Below are 26,348 nucleotides of genomic sequence, written 5' to 3' on the forward strand. Positions count from 1 at the left end.
CCAAGGCGGCAGATGGATTATCCACGTTTTGTTTCTTCATCCTCTATAGCCACACGAAGCCCACGCCGCCTATAGTATTGTGTTTTTTTTTTAAAATGAAAAACGATGTAAAAATAAGGGCGTCAAAGATTGCCGGTCCGGAGAATCAAGCCTCTATTCTATCCATGCCACGTTCCGATACGCCGATTCTATAACGTCTGGTCAAGTGTCTGGTGGAATGGCGCCCGTCTCCCGCGCCAGGCGCAGCACCTCGGCGACGACGGCCTTGACATCGGCCGTCTTGACGGGCAGGCGGTGGCCGGCATCCCACTCGACGAGGCGGGCAGTGGCGGGAGCGCAGTAGTGCTCGAGCAGGCAGCGGTGCCTCTGGATGCCGGGGTCCTGCAGGCCGTGGACGTGCAGGGTGGGCAGGCGCAGGACGTGGAGGCCGCGCGGGGGCTCGTCGGGGTCCGGGTAGTCGGTGAAGTCGGTGCTGAAGGCGTCGGGGCGGGCGACGTGCGGCGGGGGCGGCGGCAGGCGCAGGTCGAGGTGCAGGACCGGGGCGCTGCCGGCCATGAGCACGGCGAAGCGGAAGGCGGTCCTCGCGCGGCCGGGGCCCAGGACCTCGTCGGCGCGCTGCTGCGCCCACAGCAGGCTCGCGGCCACCTTGGCGCCCTGCGAGAAGCCCAGCACCGCCGCCCACGGCCCGTCGCCGGCGTCGCGCTCCATGGCGGCCAGGCACGCGTCCATGACGTCGCCGGCGCGCGCCCACGGCGGCAGGCCCGGCTCCTCGCGGCTCCACGCGAGCCAGCGGTAGAAGGGGGCGAAGTCGCCGTAGACGGTGACGATGTCGCGGTGCGGCCGGGACGTGTAGGGCGCGTCCATGAAGACGAAGCGGAAGCGGTGGCCGAGCTGCGCGATGATGGCGCGGCACTGCAGCCGGAAGACGGTGCCGTTGACGCCGCCGCCGTGCAGGCACAGGATGCGGGGGAGGGAGAGCGTGTCGTCGACCGTCATTGTGTGTGCTGGCGATGTGTGGGCGTGGGAGGAGGATGATGGTGGTGAGTTTGCGTCGCTTCGGAGTTTCTCTCTCTCTCTTTTTTTCTTTTTTTGGCACGCCGATGGGGGCCGGAGCAAGAATGCTGCGGCCGATGACAAAGGGTCAGAACGTGGCAGGTAACGTCAAGTGGTGGTCGGCGAGACGGTCTCGGAGTTTGGCGTGCATGACGCCATTGGTGCGGCGGTGCTTGCTGACGGCCGCACTCGGAGGAATTGTCAATCGAATGTTTCGTCTCTGCCAAGCGGGCGTGCGGCGCCTTTGTACTTGTTTCATGGCACTTGCTCATCTATCGTGTATCAACGTCGCGGCCGACGGGACCTAATTTGTCGACGAGCCGTGCCGCCATTTGGCCGGGATGAGTCTGGGTGATCAACAGGGTCCTGGCCTCCAACGGTCACGCCAAAGGCCAACTGCAAAGGCCTGGTAGCATTGATGCTGCGCCAGGCCGTCGAATCAATGTGCCCCCTCAGCCACACACAATGACATCAGTGGTGAGCGGCCGCCCGCGTGGCCCACCAGACGTCCAAGGCTGCGCCGATTGTTCAAGTTTCAAGTGACAAATGGCGACATATAACCCGCCGCTCGCCTTGCTTGCTTGGAACCAAATCACCCCAACGCACTTGTGCAATCGTCTCGCCATCCCGTACAGACTCGCCGCCACCATGTCCAGCAACGAAAAGCCCGGCGAGGGCGCTGCCGAGCTCAGCGGCAACACTTACTACCCGCCGCCGCCGCCTGGCCCTCCTCCGTCACAGCAGGGTCCGCCTGAGCAACAGCAGCAACAGCAGCAGCATTTGCAGCAGCCTCTCGCTCAGCAGTATCAGCCGCATCCCCAGCAGCAGCCAGACCAGCAGCAGTATTTCCCTCCTCCACCAGGTCCGGCCGACGAGAAGCAGTCTCACGTGCAGCAGCAGCAGCAGCAACCATACTTTCCTCCGCCGCCGCCAGCTCCACATGCAGCCGACGAGACGCAGTCTCACCAGCAGCAGCAGCCGCAGCAACAGCATCAACAGCAGCATCAGCAGCCCTCCTTCCCCCCTCCGCCGCCCGCTTCGGCCGATGACAAGCAGTCTCACCACCACCAGCAGAGCGCATATGCCATACCAGCATACAATCCCGCCAATCCAGCCTTTGCCCCGCCCCCAACAGCTCAACATGACGCCCAAACAACGACGGGGCATCCAGGTCCGGCACAGTCGTACGCTCACCAACCACCACCACAGCCTCAACACCAGCAGCCGCCGCCGCAGCAATCCTCACAAACTGCTCCCAAAAAGTCCGGCTGGGGCGATCGATTCAAGCATTTTGTCAGCGCCGGAGCCGCCGCTCCCATCAACAGCCTTGCCCACAAGCTCGGCAGCCAAAGCTTCTTGCCCGAAACCCTGGACAAAGAATGCGACAAGTCAGCCGCCATCCTGAGATCTTTCTGCAGTATGTACACGCACAAAGAAGCACCTGGCCCGTTCCAAAACTAACACGCACATTCCCGCAGCCAAAGGTGTCTACGCTGACCCCGGGGCCGGCCAACCCCCAACCTCTACCGATCCGAAAGCCCACGAGTCTAGCAGCGGCGTCATTGACCCGACCAAGGAGAAGCCCAAGAACCGCGTCATTGTCACCATCCCGCCCAAGGTTATTTCCAAAGCAGTCGGCCTCGCCATCTTCACCACTCTCCGTGCTGGCTTCCAGGTCTCTGGCGCCACGGGCTCCGGCGTCCTGATTGCGCGGCTGCCCGATGGATCGTGGAGCCCGCCCTCGGGCATCCAGGTGCACTCCGTCGGCGGAGGCTTCCAGATCGGCCTCGACATTTACGACTGCGTCTGCGTCATCAACAGCAGGGAGGCCCTTGCCGCCTTCATGAACACCCGCGTCAGCCTCGGGAGCGACTTGGCCGTCGTGGCCGGGCCCTATGGTGCCGGGGGCGCCGTGGATTTCGGCACCGCCGTGCAGCGCGGGAGAGACGACAAGGACAGCAAGGCCACCGCGGCTTCGGACGCGCAGCCCGCAGCCGCCGAAGCCCAGCCCTCGAGTGCGCTCAAGCCCGACGCGGGGGCGGCGTCCAAGGACCCGAAGCGCCGGAGTCTCAGTACCAGCGCCTTCAAGCCCGTCTTCTCGTACGTCAAGTCGAGGGGGTTCTATGCTGGCATCCAGGTCGACGGCACCGTCGTCGTGGAGCGCAAGGACGCCAACGCCTCGTTTTACGGAGCTCCCGTCACGGTGCAGCAGATCCTGCAGGGACAAGTTCCTCCCCAGGGGCCTCGGGACATGTGGCCCGTTGGCGCTCGCGCGCTGCTCGAGACGCTCCGCGGTGCTGAGGCGGGAGCCCTGGGTCACCACTCGTCTGCATCTGCATCTGCATCTGCATCTGGGGCGGCAGGTCATCCGGGGTCTGGAGCTGTGCCCTTGGCGAATGCGCCGCCTGCGGGTGCTGCACCTGGTGAAGCTTCGTCTGGTGCGCCGCCGGCGTATGTAGATGATGGGAGTCATGCGCATGTTGGCGATGTCAAGTATGCGTAGTGGGTGTGGCGTTTGCAAGCCAGAAAAAAGGGAAAAAAAGGGCAATCAAGTAATGAAAGCGCGTCCGGTAACAGTAACAGAAACTCATGTATACCATTATTGTTGACATTTTGTGGTTTTCGGCCGTGACTGCGGCGACACTATTGTAGATGCCTTTAGCATGGCTACATATGTAGCTTGAAGTACAGGATACCCGGTTAGTAACTTACACTTTGCACCGCGCTCCTGCTTCAACCAAGAGGCCACAGGTGCAGACGAATGTCACCCATGCGTGAACTGGTCTCGGCGTGGCCATCTGTGGACGTGGGGTAACATGAACTCCAAGTTGCGAAGCGACCAGCATCGCGAAGGCGGGGTAATTATTACAAGTCACTTCTCGAATGTTACCCCCGCAGGACTGTAATGTTGCATTGTGTCGGGAGAGGTGTCTGGTGCTTTGGATATATATGTTTTGACAGCCAATGTCCCGAAAACCCGTCTCGTTGCTCACTTTCCCCCCCACGACGAGACCCTCTGCTCCGACGGAAGCAAAAGCTCGTGCGACAAGTAACCCTAACCCTCATGGACCAGTACGCCATATATCCCAGCCTCCGCGGCAAAGTCGTCCTGATCCCCGGCGCCGCAGAGGGCATCGGCGCCGCCGCCGTGGAGCTCTTCTGCCGACAGGGCTCGCAGGTCGTCTTCCTGGACATTGCGGACGACTCGGCGCGCGAGCTGGTGGACCGGCTGGCGTCGGTCTCTGGCGCCACGACGCCGACCTTTATGCACTGCGACGTGACGGACCTCGAGGGGCTCGGCGAGTGCGCGCAGACGGTGCTCGCGCGGTTCGGCCGCGTCGACGTGCTCGTCAACAACGCCGGGTGTGCCGGGCCCGGGTCGCGCGTGCCCACGAGCCGGGTGACGCCGGCGTCGTTTGAGCGCGACGTCAACGTCAACCTGCGGCACCAGTTCTTCCTGACGCAGCACGTCGCGCCGGCCATGCAGCGCCAGGGCGGCGGCAGCATCATCAACATGGGCTCCATCACCTGGCGCATCCCCGCGACCGAGGTGCCCGTCTACACGACCTGCAAGGCCGCCGTCGTCGGCATGACCAGGACGCACGCCCGCGAGTTTGGAGGCCACGGCGTCCGCGTCAACAGCATCATGCCGGGGTCCATTGCTACGCGGCGCCAGATCGACACCGTGCTCACCGACGAGTACAGGGCCGAGAGCCTGGCCGCACAGTGTCTGAAGCGCGTCCTGCTGCCTGTCGAGGTTGCGAGGCTGATGCTGTTTTTGGCGTCGGATGACTCGAGTGCCATTACTGGTGGGAGCCACGTGTGCGACGGGGGGTGGGTTGGTGATACTTGAGCATCATCAATCGAGACGAGCGCACTTACAGGTTGTGTGGATGGATGTGGTCACTGGTGGGCGAGGGGCTCTCGTTGGGTCTGGTCGTGTCTGGAAAGCTCTTGGGGCGAAATGTAAGAATGAAAAAAAAGAGTGGAAATTAATACGAATAATAAATTGAAATTCGAATAAATAAACACATTTGATACAAATGAAAATATATAGCCAATACTTCTCGTTCCTTGTGCCTGGCAGGTGACAGTGACGTCAGAGCTGGTCAGCTAGTCGATGCTGACTCACCATGCTGTGCCCCTCCATGATCAAACAGCCCCGACTTGACCAAGAAACAACAGCAGGCCAATCTTTCATGCACGCCTGGTCGGGTCGACATCTCGCGTTCCCTGCAACAACGCCCTCTGCGCCCCATGACTCAAGGCAAGATAAAAATGCGCGACTGTAGCATGTACGCATAGGCTGCGCATCCAGGACCTTGAATTTCCCACAATGGCGACGTGAGTTGAACCCTGACAAGCCGACCACGAGACTGAGCTGGCGTCACATCCCATGCCGCAAAACACAGGCACAGGCACAGGCGCAGCATCGTTGCTAACAGTGGTGGTACTAGCACCGGCAGCATATTGTCGCTGCCTTTTCGGCGATCGACGCAGCTATCTCTCGCCTCCGTCATCCGGCAGTACATCAACAGCAAGTATGACCAGCATCCAGACATGTTCAAACAGGACCTCGAGGTCATTGATGCGCTGCGCCAAGATGCCATCAATGTTCGCGAGCCACATCCAAGCGGCATCAAGAAGCTCCAAGCTTATGCAGGACAATTGGCTTGGATATCAGGAAAATTTCCAATCGATGTACGTCGTCGCATCCCCGCATCCTGCCCCTTCTGAGCGCCGCTGACAACGAGCCCCTCGTCCCCATCGCGACAGATTGGTGCGGAATTCACCTGGTATCCCGCCCTAGGGTACAACACGGAGCGGCCCATGGTGCGAAACAACATCAAGTACGAGCTCCTCAACGTCCTTTACAACTTGGCAGCCTTGTACTCGCAGCTCGCGGTCAACACGTCCCGAGGGACGGCCGAAGGCATCAAGACCGCCGCCAACCAGTTTTCGCTCGCCGCTGGAGTGCTTTCTCACATGAAGAAAGAAGTCGTGCCCTTGCTTCGCATGTACGACCCCCCCGAGGACATGGATGAACACACCTTGGAGTCCCTGATGCAGTTATTTCTTGCACAGAGCCAAGAGTGCTTTTGGCAGAAAGCTGTTGTCGATGGGTACAAGGATGCATCAATAGCAAAGCTAGCTGCTAGAGTATCCGACCTGTATAATTTGGCCGGCGAGGCAGCCATGAAGAGCGAAGCCATAAGCAGCGCCTGGATTCACCACATGACTGCAAAGCACCACCATTTTGCAGCAGCAGCGCAGTACCGTGCTGCGTGTGACTGCCTTGAAAAGAGGAGGTATGGCGAGGAGGTTGCTAGACTAACAGACGCAGTTGCGTGCGTGACGGAAGGTCTTAAGGAGACCAAAGGCGGCTATCTCAACAAGACTGTTGTCGACGACCTGAACGGGCTCAAGAGAAAGGTGGAGGAGGACCTTAAGCGAGCCGAAAAGGACAATGACATGATTTTCTTGAGTAAGTGAAAAAAAAAAAAATCGCTTTTACTAACCCCAGGGGGCGCGTAAGCAAGTAGGCTAACACTACTTAGATCCCGTCCCTCCGAAATCAGAGCTCAAGACGCTGGAGAGAGCCAACATGGCGGTTGCTCGTGTGCCGCCTCAAGTGGCGAACCCATTTGACTTCCTTGGCGACCGAGCAGAGTTCGGCCCTGCGTTGTTTTCAAGGCTGGTGCCCTTTTCCGTTCATGTCGCCATCTCCATATACGAAGAGCGTCGCGATCGGATGGTCAACCAAAACATCATCCAGGACCTGGAAGGTCTCAACGACAAAATCCACTCCTTGTTCAGCGCCATTGGCCTCCCTGGCTCGCTCCAGGCGTTGGAGAAGCCTCTTGGCTTACCCCCAAGTCTAGTACAGCATGCGGAGGAATTGAGACAAGCAGACGCGATAGGTCGACTCCGAAAGAGCTTTACGGATATTGATAAGCTACGGGCTGCAGATATCGCCATCTTCGAGGAAGGGACGTCGGCCCTGGCGGCTGAACGGGAAGAGGACCAGAAGGCGAGGAGGAAGTATGGCACCGATCGGTGGACGCGACCCGAGAGCCAGAGCGACGCCCAGGGCGGAAAGTTGTGGGGACATGCCGACGAAATTGAAGGATATTTTGCGAGCAGCGCCAGCAGCGATGGTGTCGTGCGAGAAAAGTTCACTGCCAACGAGGAGCTGCTACATGTTTTGTGCGGATCGGACAGGGGCCTGATGGATTTCGTGCCGTCAAGCTCTCAACGGGACACGAATCCTGAGCTCAAGGCATCTGTCGGCAAACTGCGAAGCGCGTACAACGATATCCTACGACTGGAAAGCAGAAGAAGAAAAAAGGTTGAGACACTGCGAGAAAATGCGCGCAAAGACGACATCAAGCCGGATATCCTGAAAGAAGCTGCCAGGTTGGAGAGAACGTACCCCTCGACTGCGATTGTTCCGGCTCACTTTGAAGACTTTTTCGAAAAGCGTCTGGATCGTTTATATGAGCCAGAGCTGGACGCCCTGGATAAAGAATCGCTCGAACAGGACAGACTATTGAAAGAAGTGGAACGGGCAAACGCAGAATTCGAGTCCCAGAAACGCAGATGTGGAGACCGAGGCTCTCGAGAGCGAGAACAGGCGCTGCAGAAGCTGGACAGTGCATATTTCAAGTACAAGGAAATCATCAACAACCTGGAAGTGGGCAGGAAATTTTACAATGACCTCAACAAGATTGTTGGACAGGGCTTTCGAGATGTTGTCAAGGGCTGGGTGGCACAGCGGCGTATGGAGGCCAGGGTGCTGGAAGAGTAAGTTTACCATCTATCCTATTTGCGTCGTCGGGTTGTGCATAGTTTTTTGCTTGCTGACCAGTACCACCAGAGAACTGAGCATGCCGCCACTTTCAACACTCAACTTGTCGCGCGACCACGCCCCTCTGCAAGGTGCTTCCACAACACAGTATCAAGCAGCGCAGCCGGCTTACTTTGCGCCCGAGCCGGTTGCGCAGCACCATCAAACATCGCCCCAAAGACAAAATGACCATGCAGCAGGGCAGTCGACACCCAACCCGGTCGAAGCCTCCATACAGTCTTGGGCTGGTGAAGCGGTACGGCAGCCACAGCCGGTGGCACCGCAGACAACGAATCCAATGACGACAATGTGGAATCCAGCCATGGGGATCAAGTTTGGCGGTGGTGGTCCGCCGGCACCGAGGACTGATGGTGGGCAACAGCCAGGCGGTGGATCAGCAACAACTTGGAATCCCGCGTCGGGAATCAAGTTTGGCTGATGTCATGACATGTAGCGTCGGTAACTGGCGTATGTATAATCTGAGATGACTGGGCAGGCGGACACGAAGCACAATTGTTGATGGGCATGTAGTCCAAAATCGGGCTGCCAAATTTAGACAAGATGTATCGCGCCTAGCGGGCATTATATGTTGAACTGACGGAATAATCTCGTCCGATTGGGGACTGCCTATGAGGACCTAGGAAACATGATATTTAGTCTGCCATCGACACTGTCAACGGGTGAAATGCGGGCATCTACAACCAAGAGGCCAACTGGTACAAGGTTCAATAACAGGCTTGTGGAATTCCTTGTTGCTTGGTGTGATTAAACCGTGAAAACACTAACCTCTTTTTGGTTATTGTAAAGTTCGGTAGTATTTTCGCCCATCCTTGGCATTGTCCTTTTGCCAAGTGCAGGGTGGGGTGCCTAAATGACAACCGCTCTTTATGGGTCTGCGCTGTAATGATGGATTGAGTATATTTTAAACTACAACGCTAACGGCATCATGGCCTTTTAAATCCTTGCATTCGGGCCCACCGACTTCTCATTTACAATGGCCTTGATAACTGCGATTATGATATCTAGTAACTGCGCTGTTTCGACCAGTATGTACAACGCAACATGTGACTGGACCTTGATAACTGGGATTGCGATTCTGATACTTGATAATAATTGACGTATTTGACACTACTAATATAGTGGGAGTCAAGTATGATGCCTGCGTAGGTAGCTATTATACTACGTCCCAGTAAGACAAGACACCAGTGATAATGGCGTCGTAAAAAGTCGAACTTGACAAGATCAACAAAAGACCCGACTTGCAGATATCTCTCACCAAGTAAGTATGTCTGAACATATAAAATACCTCGATTACACATGTTCCACGGTATCGGCACGCAAATCATAAAATCGGCCGTAGCTCCGCATGTTTCTGTTGGTCCAAAGGTGGTGACTAAGGCGGTTGGTCACGACGTTTGCTTTTCCTAGAGCTCAAATCAGTGCTCGGTCGAGAGTCACAGCAGGGGTCTTCAGGGGTTCCAGCAGGGTATACTCGGTGAAAAGGGCCAATTTCCCGGGTTTTCAGGGCCTCGAACCAAGTGCTGCAGTCGTCGTCAATAACAGAACATTTGCTCCATCAAGGCGCCCAAGCCTCCTGAAATAACTTGATTCCGCCGTGTACGGAGTACATTGCCGTTGTTTCCCCACAGGTTCCAGGGCGACTCCGGTGTGTCATGACAGCTACACAGGGATTAGAAAATGGAGAAAGAACCCCTGTCAATGTCGGGACCCTGAATCAATTGATTCATGCCGTCGTCAATCATGTTGAGAATTCTGAATGCTTCTTTGCGAGAATGAGCAATACGAAACCTTGTCGAGGGCTAGTGAACGTACCGGTTCCCGATCCGAGTTTATCCTCCTCAACGAATGTGGCTACTTTGCGGAATGATTGACCTTTGAGGGGTTGTCCGTCTTGGTCCTGGGCGTCATGCTTGGATTTCCTCGGGCGCTCCATCGCCAGACTGCCATCGAATCTACGCGATATGACGCAGCGATGCCTGTCACGTCGGAGGCAGGCGTCGCCAAGTGTCTCCCGTCTGTCTGTTGTACTGCTACGGCTCTGACCGCTGCCGGGCGTGCTCGGAGTGGAATAGAACGCCTGAGAGAGTTGCTTTGCCTTTTTCGCTGATGCCTTTACTCAAGGGTGTCAGCGTGTATCCCAGCTCTGCTAAAAAGGCATGGCTCACGGGGCAAAAAAAAGTTGTCAATCAAGTAGTCTGCAAACTCCACCACTTTCTCCCGTATGCGCTGCTCCGTCTCATTGTCCGACAAGTCGACTTCATCTTGTTCCTGTATTGACGAGCCGATGGCGTTGAAAACGGCCTGGAGAAAATGATCCTTGCATTTTCCGGGTATTGCAAATTCGTGCATTAGGCCAAGTAGTTTCGGATAGTTGTATTGGCCACCAGGAAGGGTGGGTTGGTTATTCTCGTAGTGCATTGAACAAACCGGTAAAACCTTTGTTCTGCGACCCCCCGGCCGTCATGCTCCATGGGTACGGTGGTGGGGTGCCGATGCCGTGTCACGGAGATGGTTGCAAACATTACAACTTGCATGTCGTGGTTGCTTGAAGGATGCGGGGTGCTCTTGTGCGCCACGCTAGGCTGTTTTAGACCAGGTGGCGCTGGGCAGTGGACCCGCCCTGGCAATGAGTTTGCATGTGATGTCGCACCGCACGACCATGGCGAGGAACAATAGCAAACAATTCCTAATTTGACGACAACACACCCGTGGCCCGACTCTGAAGTTATTGTTGTCCGCCCAGCCATGTTATTGTCCCAAGACGCAGGCAGCAGAGCACACCCCCTTCTATTCTCGGCAGCTGCCTCAATCCAGTGGCCCAGCCCTTTCCCACTCATGCGCGCCAACCAGGGCTGCCAAATCCCGCCACATCACGTCAATCGCCGTGTGAGCATTGTGTGAATAGAGCTTGAAAGGAGCTTGTGCGGGACCCGGCACAGGCAGCTCTCGAAAATGGTCCAATTTGCGTTTGGCCTCCCACCGCGCTTGGCAGCGAAAGCTCCTACTTGATGCGAGGCCACATGGCATGCTGCTGCTGCGTGTTTGCTTCGTCGCGGTCGGGGGCATCAAAGTTGGCTACTATTGAAACGGCCAATATGAAGCCCGGAGAGTGGACTGCTGCCAAGTCACCGCTGCAGGCGGAAATCGTCATGGCTTGTGAAAAGGCCACACGGAGGCTTGTGCGAGGGAGGGCGCACGGAAGACGCAGCGAGCTTCGACATGTCTGCCGTTTTTCAATACACTCACTCCACGAGGGTCAATCCAAGCTCATGCTTGACCTTTTGCAGGTTGAGCTACTGTGCCCCCTCTGGCAGTGAGTGCGCATTGACTTTGTGGCATCATCATGTCGGCTGGCTGCTTCACGGGCGGCGGTGATTTAAAAACGGGCGAGGCCGTAATCCATACGCGAAAACACGTTGGTTCGCTTGGCCCGGTTGGATATTTGCAAGAACATCGCCTCGCAGCGTAAACAAGTCCATGCGCACCCTTCCCAGTGTCTGACTGTCCCTTCCACAAGTGACGGTCGAGTATACTCGTCCTCGACAACATCTTCCCAGCAAGACTCCAAAAATACCTTGTCAAACCATGGCTATACCGACCTCGGGCGTCCTCTTGTTCCTTCTACTGGCCACTCCAGTCTACATCCTTTCGTTGGTCGTGTATCGCCTATACCTGCACCCTCTGGCGAAAATCCCGGGGCCCAAGCTGGCCGCGGCGACCAGCTGGTACGAGTTCTACTACGATGTAGTCGGCCGAGGGGTATTCTGTTGGGAGATTAAGCGGATGCATGATGAATACGGTACGCTTCTCCGGATGAATCAGACATGCGTGCCGGGCAACATGACGGCGATGCCCCGGGCGACTTATACGCGTGGTGTCAATGGTTCCGGTTCCCCCTTGCAACCAGTCAACTAAAGCAGCCGTGGCAAAACAGGCCCCATTGTGCGAATCAACCCCAACGAGGTGCACATCCTCGACACCGGCTTCTACGACGAGATTTACGCGCCGGCCTCGAAGAAGCGCGACAAGTACGCCGACTACGTCGTCTTCCTGGGCGTGCCGACGGGCGCCTTTGCGACGTGCCCGCACGACCACCACCGCCTCCGTCGCAAGGCGCTCAACGTGTCCTTTTCCAAAAAGGCCATTTACGAGATTGAGCCTCTGATCCAGGCCAAGGTCGACCTCCTCTGCGGCCGGTTCGGGGACGTGGCCCGCGGGGACAGGGTGGTGCGCCTCGACGCCGCCTTCTTCGCCCTCGCCAACGACATCATCACCGAGTACAGCTTCGGCGAGGGCTACGACTGCCTCGGCAAGGACGACTTCCAGGAGAGCTTCAAGGGGGTGCTGCTGACGGCCGTCGAGGCCGGCGCCTTTATCCGCCAGTTCCCGTGGGTCGTGGGCGTGGTCAAGGCCCTCCCCTTGCCGGTGCTGCGCCGCGTCAGCGCCGCGTTTGCCAGCCTCTTGCAGTGGGAGGCCATTGTCAACAAGAGGGTCGAGACGCTGGTCGCGGCGGCGCGCGCGGGAAAGCCCCTCGCCGACAGGTCCGTCTTCTCGACGCTGCTGCGCGGCGACCTGCCGCCCGAGGAGAAGTCGTTTCAGCGCCTGATTGACGAGGGCAAGTCGCTCATGGGCGCGGGTAGCGAGACCACCTCGTGGACTTTGACGCTGCTCATGTGGTATGTGGCACGGGACGCGCGGATCCTTTCCAGGTTGAGGGAGGACCTGAGAGACATGCCTGACGGTGTGGCCGCGTCGTCGCTGCTCAAGTGGCTGGAGCAGAGGCGATATCTGGTACGTTGGTCATGGGCCCCCCCTGGCGATGAGAATGCTGCTTACACGACCGTTGTGTAGAGTGCCGTGGTGACCGAGGCGCTGCGGTTCGACCACGGTGCCATTGGGCGCTTGCCGCGTATTGCGAATGAGCCGCTGCGGTACAAGGACCATGTCATACCGGCTGGGGTGAGTTGCGGAAACCTGCGGGATGGGAATGGGAATGGGATGGGAGCTAATTCATTGCTTTGACCAGACGCCGCTGAGCTCGACCAACTACTGGGTTCACATGGACGAGACGATTTTCCCAGACCCGGCCACGTTTTCTCCCGAGAGATGGCTCGAGGCGGAGAGGGAGGGATTCCCCCTCCAGAAGTACATGGTGTCTTTTTCAAAGGGCAGCCGCCAATGCGTTGGCCAAAAGTGAGTCTGGTTGTTGTGGGCATGTTTTGGAATAGACGCTGACATGGGTACTAGTCTTGCAACGGCGGAGTTGTACCTGACGGCGGCGGCGCTGGTTACACGCTTCGATTTCGAGTTTGTCGGCACCACGGAGCAGGACATCCTGCCGGCCCGCGACTGTTTTATTCCACGGCCCGTGGTTGGCTCACCCGGCGTGTATGTCAAGATCAGGGGCGTGGACACGGAAAACAAGATGGCTTCTAATTAGTAATAAGGGGGTTGGGAGCGTTGGCCAATGGCACGGGGGAGATCAATGTGTTGAAAATATGTTCCACGCTTGCAATGCCAAAGGCCAGGGGCTGCCTTAAAACACAGTTTGATATTATATACTATATAGCCTAATGAAACAAGTCGACAACGAGTCAATCTCTGCCATTACAAAATATATTACATTAGAAACGTTGCCTTCGTATCCCTATGACAGCTTTTATTACATCACACAGTGCCGTAGGACAGAATAATGGCGTCAACCGTGTGGTAGGCAATATACGGCAGCGACATGCTCAGCCGGCCGTACGCAATGGCAAACTTGTACACCTCGCGGGTGATGCCGCCCTTGCCGCCAAGAAACTCGCCAGCCCGCTGGAACAGAGCATCCGACTCCTCGTCAAACCTGCGGCCCCAGCCCGGCTTCTTGTCCGGGTCCAGGAGCCGCCTATGCCACAGGTCGTGGATCCGGCGCACAATGTCCGCCAGCTCGTTCTGCACGCCGAGCGTCCTGCTCACCCTCCCGGGCTCCTGGCTCCCCTCCACCATGTCGAAGTAGCTGTTGAAGAAGGCGTTGTAGGGCGCGTCCGGCAGCGGCGCGCGGCGGACAGCCCGGCCCAGCGCCTCGACAAGCAGCTCGTCGAGCCCGGCCTCTGTGATCTGGCTCTTGGCACGGCGGAGAATGTCCCACGTCCAGCGCCAAAAGTCGGGATACTTGGTGACATAGGCCTCGAGCACCTCGAAGATGCGGCGGTGGCGGGCGCGGCAGAAGCTGTAGGGCGGCGAGGTGGCGGCGATGCGGCCGTCCTCGCGGCCCCCGAAGCGGGCGAGCTTGTGGCCGCGGAACAGCTCGCACAGCATGCCCGCGAGCACCGTGGCCATGGTGGCCATGGCCGCGTCGAGGCTCTGGCCGCTGGGGTACAGCAGGCGCAGGAGGTTGCGCGTCTCGCCCGTGTATATGTCCGTGTGCAGGTCCATGACGTCGTTGGGCACGGCGGACCCGACGAGCGCGCCCATGCCGGCGTTGTCCAGGTACGCGGCGCCGTCGCTGCACATGTACGCCGAGCCGATGGTGTCGAAGCCGCGGACGGCCATGAGCAGCAGCGGATCCAGGCCCGTCCGTATGTGCGACACGCGCGGCGTCGTAAAGGCGCGCGAGTTCTCGAGCCTGTTCATGGCGGCGAGGTAGGCGAGCGAGACGCGCCAGAAGGACCGGTCCTGGCCGGACAGCCGGTCGTCGAGGTTGGGCACCGAGGCGCGCGCGCGCTCCTCAAAGGCCCGGAAGCGCTCGCTGTAGACGTTCTTGCCCCGGGCCCAGTCGACGCCCGTCAGCGCCGAGTAGACGTAGTTCTCCTGGCTCGAGTCCGTCTCGAGCCCGAACGACTGGCACATCATGAGGTAGAAGGGGAACTGCGAGATGATGGGCGGGTCGCACACCAGACCCGTGAGCAGCCTGCCCCAGGGCGCAAAGTGCTCGTCGCGGGCGGCCTGGGACGAGTGGAATTCGGGCTGCATGTCGCCCGTGTTGCCGTTCTCCGTGGCGGCGAGGAGGATCTGGCCCCCGACCTCGAGCGTCACCTGGTACGTCAGCTCGACGAGGTCGAGGTCGTGAAGGCCGGAGCCGGCGGCGCGCTCCGTGTCGAGGACCTCGTGCAGCTCGGCGCCAAACGGCCGCACCAGGTCCATGCATTCCCTCGAGGGGCGGTAGTTGGAGAAGGCGTGCCGCACCCAGCCGGCGAGTTGCGATGTAAGTGGGTAGTGGCCGATCCGGCGCTTCGGATGCGCCGCCGGCGGACAGGGGACGAGGCGAATCTTGCTCTGGCTCCAGGGCCGGCCGTAAAAGGGCTCCTGGTGGCATACGTCGTCGTCGTCGGCGCAGTGGGCGTCGCGGCGAGGATGGAGGCCGCCCGACTTGAGACAGCGCAGGCCCGGCCCCGTGTACCGCATCTGGCGGGTGTTGATGACACCGACCGTCTCCATGTCTGTCTGAGATGCACTGCTGACGGCGAGATTAGGTGACGAGACAAAGAGGAAGGAGTATATACACCATAGGATGTAGGTAGGGTCGAACAGGGACCATGGCCAAGATGGTATGTTGCCGGTGAGGATTCTTGAAACAGGCATCAATGCCACGGACCATGCAACGCCGCTACGAGAGTTTTAAATATCTCTGGTCGTGTCCTCGATGCCGTGTGGCTTCACGGCGTCGTCGTAGTACGGATCGAGGTTGATTCTACAGCTCCCGAGTCTTGTTGAAATACCAGAGGCCTTCCAATGCTGTGGGTGGGCCGATTTCCCGGCTCCTTTGTCCTCGGTGGCTGTGATACAACGACGCCTCGGCCAGACAATGACTTTTGGCCAGATTTGTCTGCGCAATGCCTCGTCTCCGTCAGCCCGGTCGTGATGGAGGACACGACGGGGGAAGGGGGCCTTGCAAAGACCAAACCACCCCCCGGCGACCGTTTATTAGTCGGGCTGGCGGGCATGGGTGAATGGGACAATTCTTCCACCTGCTTCCCGTTTCATTGGCTCGGTATATTCATTCCTGCCCGGGGAATTGCTGCTCACCTCGGCGCCCAGGCCGCCTCGTCGGCGAGAGGGGTGTCCGTACCGATGTGAGATGTCATGTCTGGTGCGCAACGGCGGCGGTGCAGGAACCGGAGGGGGACGACGTCGACGCCAGGCAGCCTCGATCGAGACTCCAGCCCTGCGCAGGCCCAAGGCCCCGTCATATCCGTCAAGGACCATGTGGCGTTTTGCCCATGTGTCGACTTGAGGCTCTCCACCGTCCACGGCGGCAGCAACACGCCGAGGGAGTCCTTTGTCTTGGGCGTCGCCGCAGCACAACGTGGCCCGGGGGCCAGGAAATAGCACCGGAGCGAGGAAAACATGGCGTCCATGGTTTTGCGCCCGCTGATTTTTTTAATCTCTTGCAAATTTGGCCCGGCGGTGGCACATGGAGCGTCCGCCGGGGCGCCTCGGTGATCTGTGCCCTATTCACGCCCTCGACAATAGCAACGCACAATGCTTGCTGAGATATCTTCACCCGCCGTCGTGCAAGCCCGGCGTCTTTTGTCGATTTGATTGTCATGGACAAAGGACAATCTGTGCGCTTGGTGGCGTGTGCCCTACGCCGTCGTGTCCTCCTTAATTACTTGCATCCATGTGTGCCAAGGCTACTTTGTGCGTAGCCATTCGTGGGAAACGTTGCGTCTTTTCTCGTGTGAATTCTTGCTCGCTTGTTTCATTAAAACTGGTTTTTGTTTTGATTAATTTTTTTTTTTTTTTTTTGGGAACCAAGTAGGCAATGAGCAACTATTGCTGGTCTTTTGCGCGCCATGTGGCAACATTGGTTGAGGTGGTTCCAAGTAACATTGAATGTACGGCAGAGAAACTAGCGACGGCTTGCTGAATTCAATCTCATCATTAGTGACTCCAGATTTCCCTTTTGTAGTTGTAGCTGGTCGTGGTTGGAAAGACGGGATAGACAACTCATAGCGAAACACGGTATGCGCCGGACGAGGGCACCTTATAAATAACCACATGCAGTATGTGCCTATAAGCCAATCAAATAGCAGGTGTAAATACGTTGGAATTCATTTTCCTCTTTGGTAAAAGTTGGAAATATGTACATGAAGTGCCTCTATATACATGTGAGTAGAAGGGTCTGGTGTGATGAATATGTCCGTAGAGCGAAATGAGAACAACACGTCCATGTGTCCAAGCATCATACGCCAGGGCAGCAGCCACTGATTCTTGCATGGCTTTGCCTTTGCCATGTTATGTGCGTCATAAGACCCGGTGGTGAGACAAGACGCGCCGCGCCGCCCTCCCCGGTCGACGTCAAACCTCCATGTCTTGTGCCACCAGCCTCTTCAGAGCCGCCCCTTGACGTTGTCGCCAAAGGTCCAGCCCTTGGATCCGTCCCAGTTGATGGACCACGTCATGAGGCCTTTGAGAGAGCCGTTGTAATGATCCCACGCTTGTCCAACCAGACTCGGCGACATGTATCCGCCGCCGGCGCCCGACTGCGCAGGCAGACCGGGGACTTGCTTGTCATAAGGGACCCGGATCGTGGTGCCCTGGATCACGAGCCCTTTATTCAAGCAGTCGGTCTGGGCCACAAAGCCCTCGACGGTGCCGGCTTTGTACGAGTCTCCCGAACACCCGTACATGTCGCCGTTGTAGTACTGCATGTTGAGCCACCACAGCCGGCCATTGTCGGCATACTTCTTGATGATGGGGAGATAGGCGCCCCAGATGGCTCCGTACGTCACGCTGCCCCCCGTCACGTAGGCCGTCTCGGGCGCCATGGTCAGGCCAAAGTTGGACGGCATCTGCGCGAGGATGCCGTCAATGATGCGCACCAGGTTGGCCTGCGAGGTGGACAGCGTGCCGATGGTGCCGCTGCCGCTCAGGCCCGCCTCGATGTCAATGTCGACGCCGTCAAAGTTGTACCGCTTCAGGATGGGCACAATGGTCGAGACGAACTTGTCGGCGACGCTGCTCGAGCTCAGGTCGATGGCCGCGGTGGCGCCACCGATGGACATGACTATGGTCGCCCCGGCCGCCTTGGCCTGGCACATTTCCGCCGGCGTCGCGACCTTGACGTTGGCGTCCATGCCGTCCTCCCACAGGGCTGTTCCGTTGGGCAGGATCACGGGGAACGCGGCGCTGATCACATTGTAGCCGTGCTGCCGGATCTGGGCGTCTTGGATCGGAGTCCATCCAAACGGGGGGTGTACGCCGTTCTTTGCTCCGTCCCAGTTCTCCCAGTAGCCTTGAAGGACCTTGCCCGCCGGCTTTCCCTTGGTTGCGCACGTTTCGTTTTGCGCAAAGGCCGGCATGGGCCCGAGCAGTGTCGATACTATAAGGGGTAATATCACGAGCCCCGTGTTGAGGAGCGGCGCCATGGTGAAAAAAAGAATAAAAAAAATAAATAAAAAAATACACGTCTGGGAACAACCTTTTCGCAATCAGCTAGATGCAATCAACGGAAGCCTCTCTCGATTTTCCACTGGTTTGTTTCAAACCCGGGCCAGAGGGCGAGGTGAGAGTGTGCACATGTGCTCTTATATAGATGGCCCTGCGCTTTAACCTGCTCCATGAGCCTCCTCCTTATTTTGCCTGGTGTCACAGGACCGCATCGTCCCAATTCAGAAAATCCTATATCCGACACGTCCAGACGTGACCCCAACGCGGGACCCCCCCGGAGGAGCGCAACGTAGGATGGATCCGGAGGGCCGTCACGAGAACTGCTCAACAGCAGTTCTGAAACTCGTCAGCCAGAATGACCAAAGTGGAGACCGCATTCGTCTGTTGTAAGGGTACTACTTGACAAGACGTTTCACAAGGCATGCAGATGCCGGGTTCATGGTTAGACAGCGCGTGGGTTACATTCCTACTTGGGCAAGTGACATGAATGCCAACGTCGACAACTGCCCATCGCCCCCATTCATTCGCATTGGGGGCATAGACTGGCAATTTAAAGCCGTTGGTCTTGTTCATTTTGCCAGACGTGGTTTTTGCGTGTTGCCGCCTTGGGCGTGTCTCATCCCCGTGGCGCAAACATAAAGGCCTGCGAATACCCTTGCCGCCTTTTTGTCTCGGAATCTGCAAATGCTCTCGCCAATTTGGTACAGGCTGGAATCGACTGTTTGCGCTATATCTACTCCCCATTTGCTATGCGAGAATTAGCGGCGCCGCCAAAGTTGGCATTCATCTCGGCTTTGGCAGTCGGGCTTTCGCTTTTCTCTGCTGTTGTGCTAAAAATCTAGCATGCCATCATTCAACGCGAACATGAAGATTTAATAGGCATTTTCATATCGAGCGGGATACCCCCACCTTTGTATGTGTACGGTTTAAAGGTCCGTCCTTGGCATCCGACAGACCGTGGCTCAATCTCTGCCTAGTTCCTTGATCCCAGTCATCTATATTGGCTGGTGGGCAAATCGTCTTCCATGGTATAAAGTGATTCGACAAGTAAAATCTTCAGACATACATACCTTGCCGCTTGGTATGAACTTGGCTATGGATAAAGGATAAGCTTCCATGCCCGATCTCTTCGTAGTGTCTCGAAACAATATTGACCAAATGAGAGATACTCGCGATCGCGTAATTCAATTTAGACATTCTTCGGCGTCCCATTGAGCGAATACTCTGCGATACGGTAGATCTGATGCCCGCCCAAAACATGTAAAGGCGGTTCTATTCGCAGCCGGGATGAATTTGGACATCCATAGACAAGCACGACTTGACATGCTAACATTGAAGTGGTACAAATATTCATATCCATTTACCGATCAACACAGCTGGATAGTTTGAGCGGGCCACGGTGCATTTCATGATGCTTCATGATGCTTCTTGATCCATCTACGCCAGGGCCAGGGTTAGGGTTAGTATATTACCGAAGGCAACACTTTCCCTGCCACTGCTCTTTCGGGTTTCAATCACACAAGGGCATTCCACCGGTTCGGTGTTGACTAGTGTACATCTCCCGCCCTTCTGACAAGAACCATGTGTCAAGCAAGCATCCACCCGAGGCGCTTGTATATCAATACAAAAGCGAATCTCCAGCTTCACGCCCCGCTGCGAGGTCACATGTACGTTCCTAATACAATGTGGGCAGTCATCTCACCACGTGTCTGTGACGAATGATCTCTGGCCGTCCCATCTTAGGGTGCAGGGGCGGGGGATAGGTTCTCAATACGACTCTACACGGAACTCTCTGCCTTAATTAAAAGCGCCAAGCAGGCTAGGCTTATTTAGTCGGCGGGAAGTAACCACATAATGTAGCCAGGCATGGTGATGCAGTACGGTGGTGGTGGTTACTTTGGCTATTACACCAACTTATACTCCAACTCTGTCCAAGTATGAAGAAAGCCAGATAAAATAGATTCCATCAGGGACAAAATCTACATTGTATGCGGATGCTGTATTCTTAATTTTACCAACGTTATACCGTATAATACATTCTACGTCACTTATAAAATTAAATTTATATGCTACGAAAATTAGTTGATCTTACCTCGAAGCTTACTTTTAGAGAATATGTGAAGAGATTCTCCATTGTGATAAGGTCTTGGTAGGGCTTAGAGTATAATATCTCAATTTAATAATAGTCTTAAAAGGTGTTCAAGGTCCTTGGCTTTCCAAGAGAAAAAGAGAGGTAAGTAACTACTATATATACATTAAATTATTAATTAAAAAAAGAAAAAAAAAGTCTAGCTAATCACCAGGACCTACTAGTAGCTCAATTAGGAGCCGTACCTGGCTCAATTGATAGTAACGCGTAATATAAAAAAACAGTGCATGCATCGCGATGCGTCAAACCTACTAGCTCAAGAGGTGATTTATGACTTCACGCGCCGGCGAAACTACTATATATACATGAAAGGAGCTTTTGTGGCTGGCGTTTCTACCGGGTCATGTATTCCGTCTATATAACTCAAGGTCTTTTTGTCGGCAAAGCCCCTTTATTGGGCTTTGTTGTTGGGTCCTAACCGTGTAATATTATTTGAGTTCGAATAGTAAGTTTTATTCGTCAATTCATTACTCGCTCTTAGTATTATATGTATCTAGTCTCTCGTACTTTCGCTGAGCTCTCTTGCCCTCGTTGCCTTTATGTAAATCGTTTAAATAATCCTTAAAATCTTTTGATAGCTCCAAAACAGCCCTAAAGTGCGTGTCGGACAAGATAATCTTGCCGTCTTCATCCTTCTCGTCGTCATACTCGGCTAACGCAACAGCAGTCTGAAAGGCTATATTCACACATGTTAGTTTCTGCTCTCCTGGCCTGTCTCGCAACGTACCATTTCTGATTTCTCTGCCATTCCACTTGACACTTCGCATCTCTGCACCGCGAATATACTCCTTGGCGTCAATATTCAGGCGCATGTGGCTCCCTCTTTCCCGAGCTAGCTTGTCGATAAATGTATGCCAGACCTGTTGTCGCTGGCTATCTGTAAATTCGTCGTAGTGCAGCTGGATATGGACACGCGAGACAAAGGCATCGTCAAAAGCCCCAACCCTGTTGGTGGTGAGGAAAAGTATGCCACTATAGTACTCAAGGGCTCGAAGGAAGCCTACAAGACGGTTATATATTATTGCCAAAAGGACAAAATTCGCTTGCAAGATGATGTTTTACTTGCCTGCCACTAAACTGTTGCGGACTAGGTCTGTAGTTGATCGACACTCCATAAACACATCAGCTTCGTCAATGAGAATGACGGCACCCCAGCTCTGGGCCGTCTTGAAGTTTCTAGCTAGAATGGATTCAACGTCATCTGGATCCGTGCCAATATCACTTGGCGTCAAGACCATCAAGGGTCGTCTCGTGAAGGCTGCAACGCACTCTAATAACAGGATCAGCACCTCGAAAGGGCCACAGAGTGAGTCGAACTTACCCGCCGTGCAAGTCTTGCCTACGCCAGGTTTCCCGTGTAAGAGGAAGATCAGGCCGCCCCCCTTTCCTTTAACAAAGTCTGCCTCCCACAAATCCATAGGCACTATCTCGTCATTCTTATTGCGCCGCGCAAAGCTCTTGGAGAGGCCTTTCAGTATTCTCTTTCTTTGTTCCTCCATTACCAAGTTGTCAAACATGTTTTCCTCAAACTTGGGTTCGAAGAAATTGTCAACGTGTAGCCTCTCTACGCGGGCGTCAGCTTGAAAATATTCACGGAAACGTGGTTGCTTACCCCATTTACGTGTTGAAAACACGTAGGCGTGCATCTCAAAGTTGCACACCAGGTATTGATGCGCTGTTAGCTCATCCTCGTCCTCCACATCGATGTAGTTGTAATCCCCGAACAACGACGTGATCTGCTTTTCGCTAGAGTCAGCTTTCCGCTCCCTGCAGGTGGCGCAAACACAGTCCGTGACCCAATTGCGACAGTCAGTATCATCCATTAGACGTGGAGGTTGACTGTGGGTATAGTGGCTCTTGGGATCTGTCATGACCAACCCGTCAATCTGCGTGATTATTAGCATGAATAGTCAAATACGGTGAGGAAAAGGCCAGAAATCTCAGGTGCCTACTTCATTGAACGGGAAATCCCTGCTCTTTCCCTTGTAATACTTGCACTGCTTCTTCAGAAGCTTCCAGTATTTCTTCCCATATTCAATTTGTTGCGCAACTACTTGGTCAAGTCTTGCAGACTCTTCGAGAGCATCCACTTCCACGAGACGCTTGTCGCACTTAGTAAAGTCGAGTTCACCATCAAATTTTACAATGTCATTTTGGCCCATATGTCTTCCAAGGTACTTTCCGTCGTATACAAGCTTCCAGACGGAACAGGTCCAATCTTTAGGCGGATTATCAAAAACGCCACCAGAGATGGAGTGTACAACATAAGGAGTCCAGTCACTCTCGGTACGAAACCTTTGTAGAAATGTCGCGCCTGGTTTCAAATGGACCCAGGCGTGCTCCCAGGTATAGAAGCCCCTCTTGTTGCGCTCTCTCTCTGCTCTAACGTCTGTCATGACGTGTTCGTCCAAGAAATGCAGCAAAAGAGTAAGATGCTCGCGTGTGTTCCGCTCTCTGATGCACACTTTCCTCGGGTCCTTTGTTGCGCAGGCATCCCGAAAATCGGAAAGCTCATCATAGTGATGGACAAGTACAGCATACGGCCACTGCACTACTATGGCCTCGCCAGCAAGTTCTTGCGCTGGGTAGTATTGCACCACAGATTGCAATGCATTGATGATGGCAGGAGAGTAAATACGCAATTTGTACGACCGCGCCGTCATAAGGGTAGGCAGTAGGCTTGGGGTCTTTTTTGAGTCCTCGGATTCTATTGGCTTCGTCGTATAGATGGTCAAGACTTCAAATACCGGCATGTTGATGCTAACGGTGTCTTGGCTCTCGTTGGCGAAGCGCTCTGTTACTTCACGGTGAATCAGGTTGCCAGTGTCGCGGTGCCGATACTCGATGCTAAATCTTATCCAAGGATTCTTGTCTTCATTCGACGCTCCGTCGGTGGACGGGTTGGCCTGAACTGGCTCCATCGTTGCGACAAGGACTCAAAGAGGACTTGTGAAGAGCTTTAAATTCGGCCAATAATTTTTCAAAAGTTTCTAAGGTCCTTGGTTCCTTGTAATCTAGGTCCTAAGCTTTCACCCGCATATATACATGATGTCCCGTATGTGTGTAACCTGACTTGGATGACTGAGGCATCTATGTCATAGCAGCCTTAGGTTTCTAGCTTGTATCCCCTGAATTATCTCCCTGACCACCTTGTGTGCCGTGACGATGCATCCTTTGGAGTGTTGCAGCCGGGATGGGGCCGCGATAGGGATCATCCGCCGGATTAGGAAGGTCATGTCACTACTTCGTATAACAATTGTGCTTACAAGCTTGGAGAAAACAACTCGGCTCGGGTCTCAAGGATTCCAGAAATCTGATAATGTTAAACCGATATTCGAGAGAGCCTTGGTAGGTCAAGTCTCGAATAGAATGGGAGGATGAACAGATGAAACTACAAAGAACAGGACTGCGGCTGTATTTTGATAAGAGGAACGAGAGCACTCACGTTGGGGTAAAAGAAGAATGACTGAGAGATGAATTGGGTACCAGATAAAAGCCTGAAGGACGGAAGAAATGTGGTTGGGTGCAGCCAGCCACAAGTTGACTCCTCCTATGGCACCCCTGGGGATGTCAGAAGCTGATATGCAGGCTGGAAGTGCTGCCGAGACTCTCCAACGTGGCACCAATCAAACGAATTTCTAACAATCCCGTCAAGTATCACTACAGGCTGTCATTTTGGACAACTCGCTCGTCAGAATCGCTCCAACGATGCCGCAAAAGACGAGTTGCAGAGGATCGGCGCCCATGACCCTCATCGCGTCTTCTCCCAGACTCATTTCGTAATCAAAGCCGCAAGAGTTGTCCGCACCTGGAATAGTAATGAAAGATATTAGAGAATCGAGGAGACTTGTGAGGATGTATAGTTTCGACGTCGTTGACAGGCTCCCAGCAGGGAACGATGCCTACAGGCTGGGCCGAGTTCTGAACCAAAGTGTTGGCGAGGCTCGCAGCCCAACAGATCCTTGGCTCAAGTTTTTCCAGCCATGGGAACCATCAGAAGAGAACGACAGGTGAAAACAGCGTCTGGTGAATCCTGATAGATCAAGGTCCTAACAGTGAACAGTAACCCAGTGACCAGGATCGTCTCCGTGGAGGCGGCAAAGCTTTGCGAGAAATGGGTGAAATTTCGACAGAGCTGTTCCAAGGATGACCAGCTGGACTTGACCACATCTGAGCCGACTATTGATAGCGTTCTTGACATGGTAGAACGGATGAACAAGGCGTGGCAAGAGAAAAGGAAACAGGGAGCGGGGGGGAAGGCAATGGCTTTTTTCCACAAGTTTTGCGGAACGCTTGACTCTCATAGTTCGCTTCTGAAACTTCTGCCTGAGGGGAATGAGTACGTTTCCATCTTTACCGGAACTCTGAATGCTGTTATCAAGGTACGTGGCCATGCGTTCATGCGCAGAGTCCCATGAGAATTTGAACCCATTATAATCCCACGTAGGCAAGTGTCAATCACGAACGCATCGCCGAGGGTGTGTCTGAAGCACTCTCTTCTATCAGCGAGAACATCACGGAGTGCAAGGCCGAACTAGAAATATTCCACACCATGGACATGCTGGAGAGGGTAGCTGAGCTGTACGCGCACGTCTTTCTTTTATTGTCCAGCATCATGGACTATCTTGCCAAGAAAAGTGTTATGAGATTGATTGATTCGTTCAACGAGAGTTTGTGCAAGAAATTTCAAAATGAGATAAAGCAGATAAACGCAAAGTCTGCTGTGATGCGCAATATAGCCGCGCGAGGCTCGCGTGCCGAATTGCGGGCGACACGACTGATGGTTGAGGATCTAGGAAGAGATGTAAGGATCGGCCTCGAGGGGGAGGCAAGGAATCGCGCGGAAATGAAGAATTTTGCGAGTCTGGTAGACAGAGAACTCCAACGGGCCGAAAGGGAAAGACAAGAGGTACGACAACTAGTTGTTCGACTCACCTCCATGTTGCAGCAGGATGCAATGGATTGGATGACGGGCCAAGGCGGTAAGAATCCCGGGCATCCAGTCTCATATTCATAAACCTAATGACTCATCTTGGACGCAGCATTACGCGGCACATCGCCGTCTCGCGGATTGACACTTCCAGGCATGAGCCTCTTGACCACTCCGTCTATCTTGAGTGCCATGCCATCCACGAACAAATGGACCGCCGAGCAAGTCGCCGTCAACTCGGCGCACCTTGAGGACTTCTTCCACCGTGATCGCGTGCGCCTGCCATACGATCTGTCGGCCGCCGTCATGATTCCGCCCGAGACGCTTAAGCAGCTTACAGACTGGACTGCGTCCCGCTCGCCGAGGCTACTTTGGATCGAGGGCCCTCACATCGAAGCTGATGACATGGAAAACATGGTGACCAAGATAGCTGCCAAGTTCGTCGACTTGGCATCGCAGTGCCGTGTCCCAATTGTGTCGTACTTCTGCGAGTTACGCCGTGGCGAACCTCTCCGTCCAGGCCAGTCGCGCGAGACGCAGGGAGCAATTGCTGTGGCATCTGCGCTGCTACGACAAATGATTGAGCTCCTCCTACCACGCTTTGAGGCCGAGATGGACTTATCAGAAGCCCGGTTTCGTCCGTTCGATGGAACCGTCGGATCGTGGGACGAATCCATGGCAGTGATTCGGGAACTGACAGAGTTGATGCCAGATGAGGTGTTTTGTGTTATCGACGGGTTGCATTGGCTAGATGACACTAGCGCCGAGAAGTACTTGAAGGAGTTGATACATTTGCTGAGAGGTAGTAAGCTTAAAGTTTTGTTCACGACATCAGGCAGGGCTGCTTGCTTGCGAGAGGAGTTGTCCGTCTCGGAGACGTTGGTTCTAGAGACATTCGGCCAAAATTGTGCTACCGGCGCGTTAGACGATAGTGCTTTCGAGACACTTGGCGACTGAGCGAAGAGAAATTGACA

The 26,348-nt window shown here is 55.2% G+C and overlaps 8 protein-coding genes across 8 annotated transcripts; 4 read left to right on the forward strand and 4 right to left on the reverse strand.

Annotated features, from left to right (window-relative positions):
* Positions 1 to 201: 201 nt before the first annotated feature.
* On the reverse strand, positions 202 to 996 carry MAA_08321 (citrinin biosynthesis oxidoreductase CtnB; the record flags this gene model as incomplete). The annotated part of the gene is made up of 1 exon (XM_007826319.2): positions 202 to 996. One exon carries the CDS (start codon positions 994 to 996, stop codon positions 202 to 204), a length of 795 nt encoding a protein of 264 aa, XP_007824510.2.
* A 705-nt stretch (positions 997 to 1,701) lies between these two features.
* On the forward strand, positions 1,702 to 4,906 carry MAA_08320 (LAS seventeen-binding protein; the record flags this gene model as incomplete). Its single annotated transcript, XM_007826318.2, has 3 exons — positions 1,702 to 2,470; positions 2,532 to 3,555; positions 4,015 to 4,906. 3 exons carry the CDS (start codon positions 1,702 to 1,704, stop codon positions 4,904 to 4,906), a joined length of 2,685 nt encoding a protein of 894 aa, XP_007824509.2.
* Positions 4,907 to 5,389: 483 nt separating this feature from the next.
* Positions 5,390 to 8,339, forward strand: MAA_08318 (pH-response regulator protein palA/RIM20; the record flags this gene model as incomplete). The annotated part of the gene is made up of 5 exons (XM_007826316.2): positions 5,390 to 5,397; positions 5,472 to 5,754; positions 5,830 to 6,538; positions 6,612 to 7,857; positions 7,931 to 8,339. The coding sequence occupies 5 exons, from the start codon at positions 5,390 to 5,392 to the stop codon at positions 8,337 to 8,339; spliced, it is 2,655 nt and encodes an 884-aa protein (XP_007824507.2).
* Positions 8,340 to 11,506: 3,167 nt separating this feature from the next.
* On the forward strand, positions 11,507 to 13,361 carry MAA_08317 (Cytochrome P450 CYP58T1; the record flags this gene model as incomplete). Its single annotated transcript, XM_007826315.1, has 5 exons — positions 11,507 to 11,720; positions 11,856 to 12,712; positions 12,773 to 12,880; positions 12,948 to 13,114; positions 13,169 to 13,361. 5 exons carry the CDS (start codon positions 11,507 to 11,509, stop codon positions 13,359 to 13,361), a joined length of 1,539 nt encoding a protein of 512 aa, XP_007824506.1.
* Positions 13,362 to 13,588: 227 nt separating this feature from the next.
* Positions 13,589 to 16,260, reverse strand: MAA_08316 (uncharacterized protein; the record flags this gene model as incomplete). Its single annotated transcript, XM_007826314.1, has 2 exons — positions 13,589 to 15,509; positions 15,929 to 16,260. 2 exons carry the CDS (start codon positions 16,258 to 16,260, stop codon positions 13,589 to 13,591), a joined length of 2,253 nt encoding a protein of 750 aa, XP_007824505.1.
* Positions 16,261 to 17,235: 975 nt separating this feature from the next.
* Positions 17,236 to 18,273, reverse strand: MAA_08315 (Glycoside hydrolase, chitinase active site protein; the record flags this gene model as incomplete). The annotated part of the gene is made up of 1 exon (XM_007826313.1): positions 17,236 to 18,273. The coding sequence occupies one exon, from the start codon at positions 18,271 to 18,273 to the stop codon at positions 17,236 to 17,238; it is 1,038 nt and encodes a 345-aa protein (XP_007824504.1).
* A 2,638-nt stretch (positions 18,274 to 20,911) lies between these two features.
* Positions 20,912 to 23,365, reverse strand: MAA_08314 (ATPase; the record flags this gene model as incomplete). The annotated part of the gene is made up of 6 exons (XM_007826312.2): positions 20,912 to 21,120; positions 21,172 to 21,444; positions 21,523 to 21,714; positions 21,766 to 22,008; positions 22,057 to 22,330; positions 22,397 to 23,365. The coding sequence occupies 6 exons, from the start codon at positions 23,363 to 23,365 to the stop codon at positions 20,912 to 20,914; spliced, it is 2,160 nt and encodes a 719-aa protein (XP_007824503.2).
* An 898-nt stretch (positions 23,366 to 24,263) lies between these two features.
* On the forward strand, positions 24,264 to 26,331 carry MAA_08313 (phytanoyl-CoA dioxygenase family protein; the record flags this gene model as incomplete). The annotated part of the gene is made up of 4 exons (XM_007826311.2): positions 24,264 to 24,454; positions 24,508 to 24,826; positions 24,892 to 25,426; positions 25,487 to 26,331. 4 exons carry the CDS (start codon positions 24,264 to 24,266, stop codon positions 26,329 to 26,331), a joined length of 1,890 nt encoding a protein of 629 aa, XP_007824502.2.
* Between the last annotated feature and the right edge of the window lie 17 nt (positions 26,332 to 26,348).

This window comes from Metarhizium robertsii (genome assembly GCF_000187425.2).
Source record: "Metarhizium robertsii ARSEF 23 chromosome Unknown MAA_Scf_1, whole genome shotgun sequence".
NCBI classification, from domain to species: Eukaryota; Fungi; Ascomycota; class Sordariomycetes; order Hypocreales; family Clavicipitaceae; genus Metarhizium; species Metarhizium robertsii.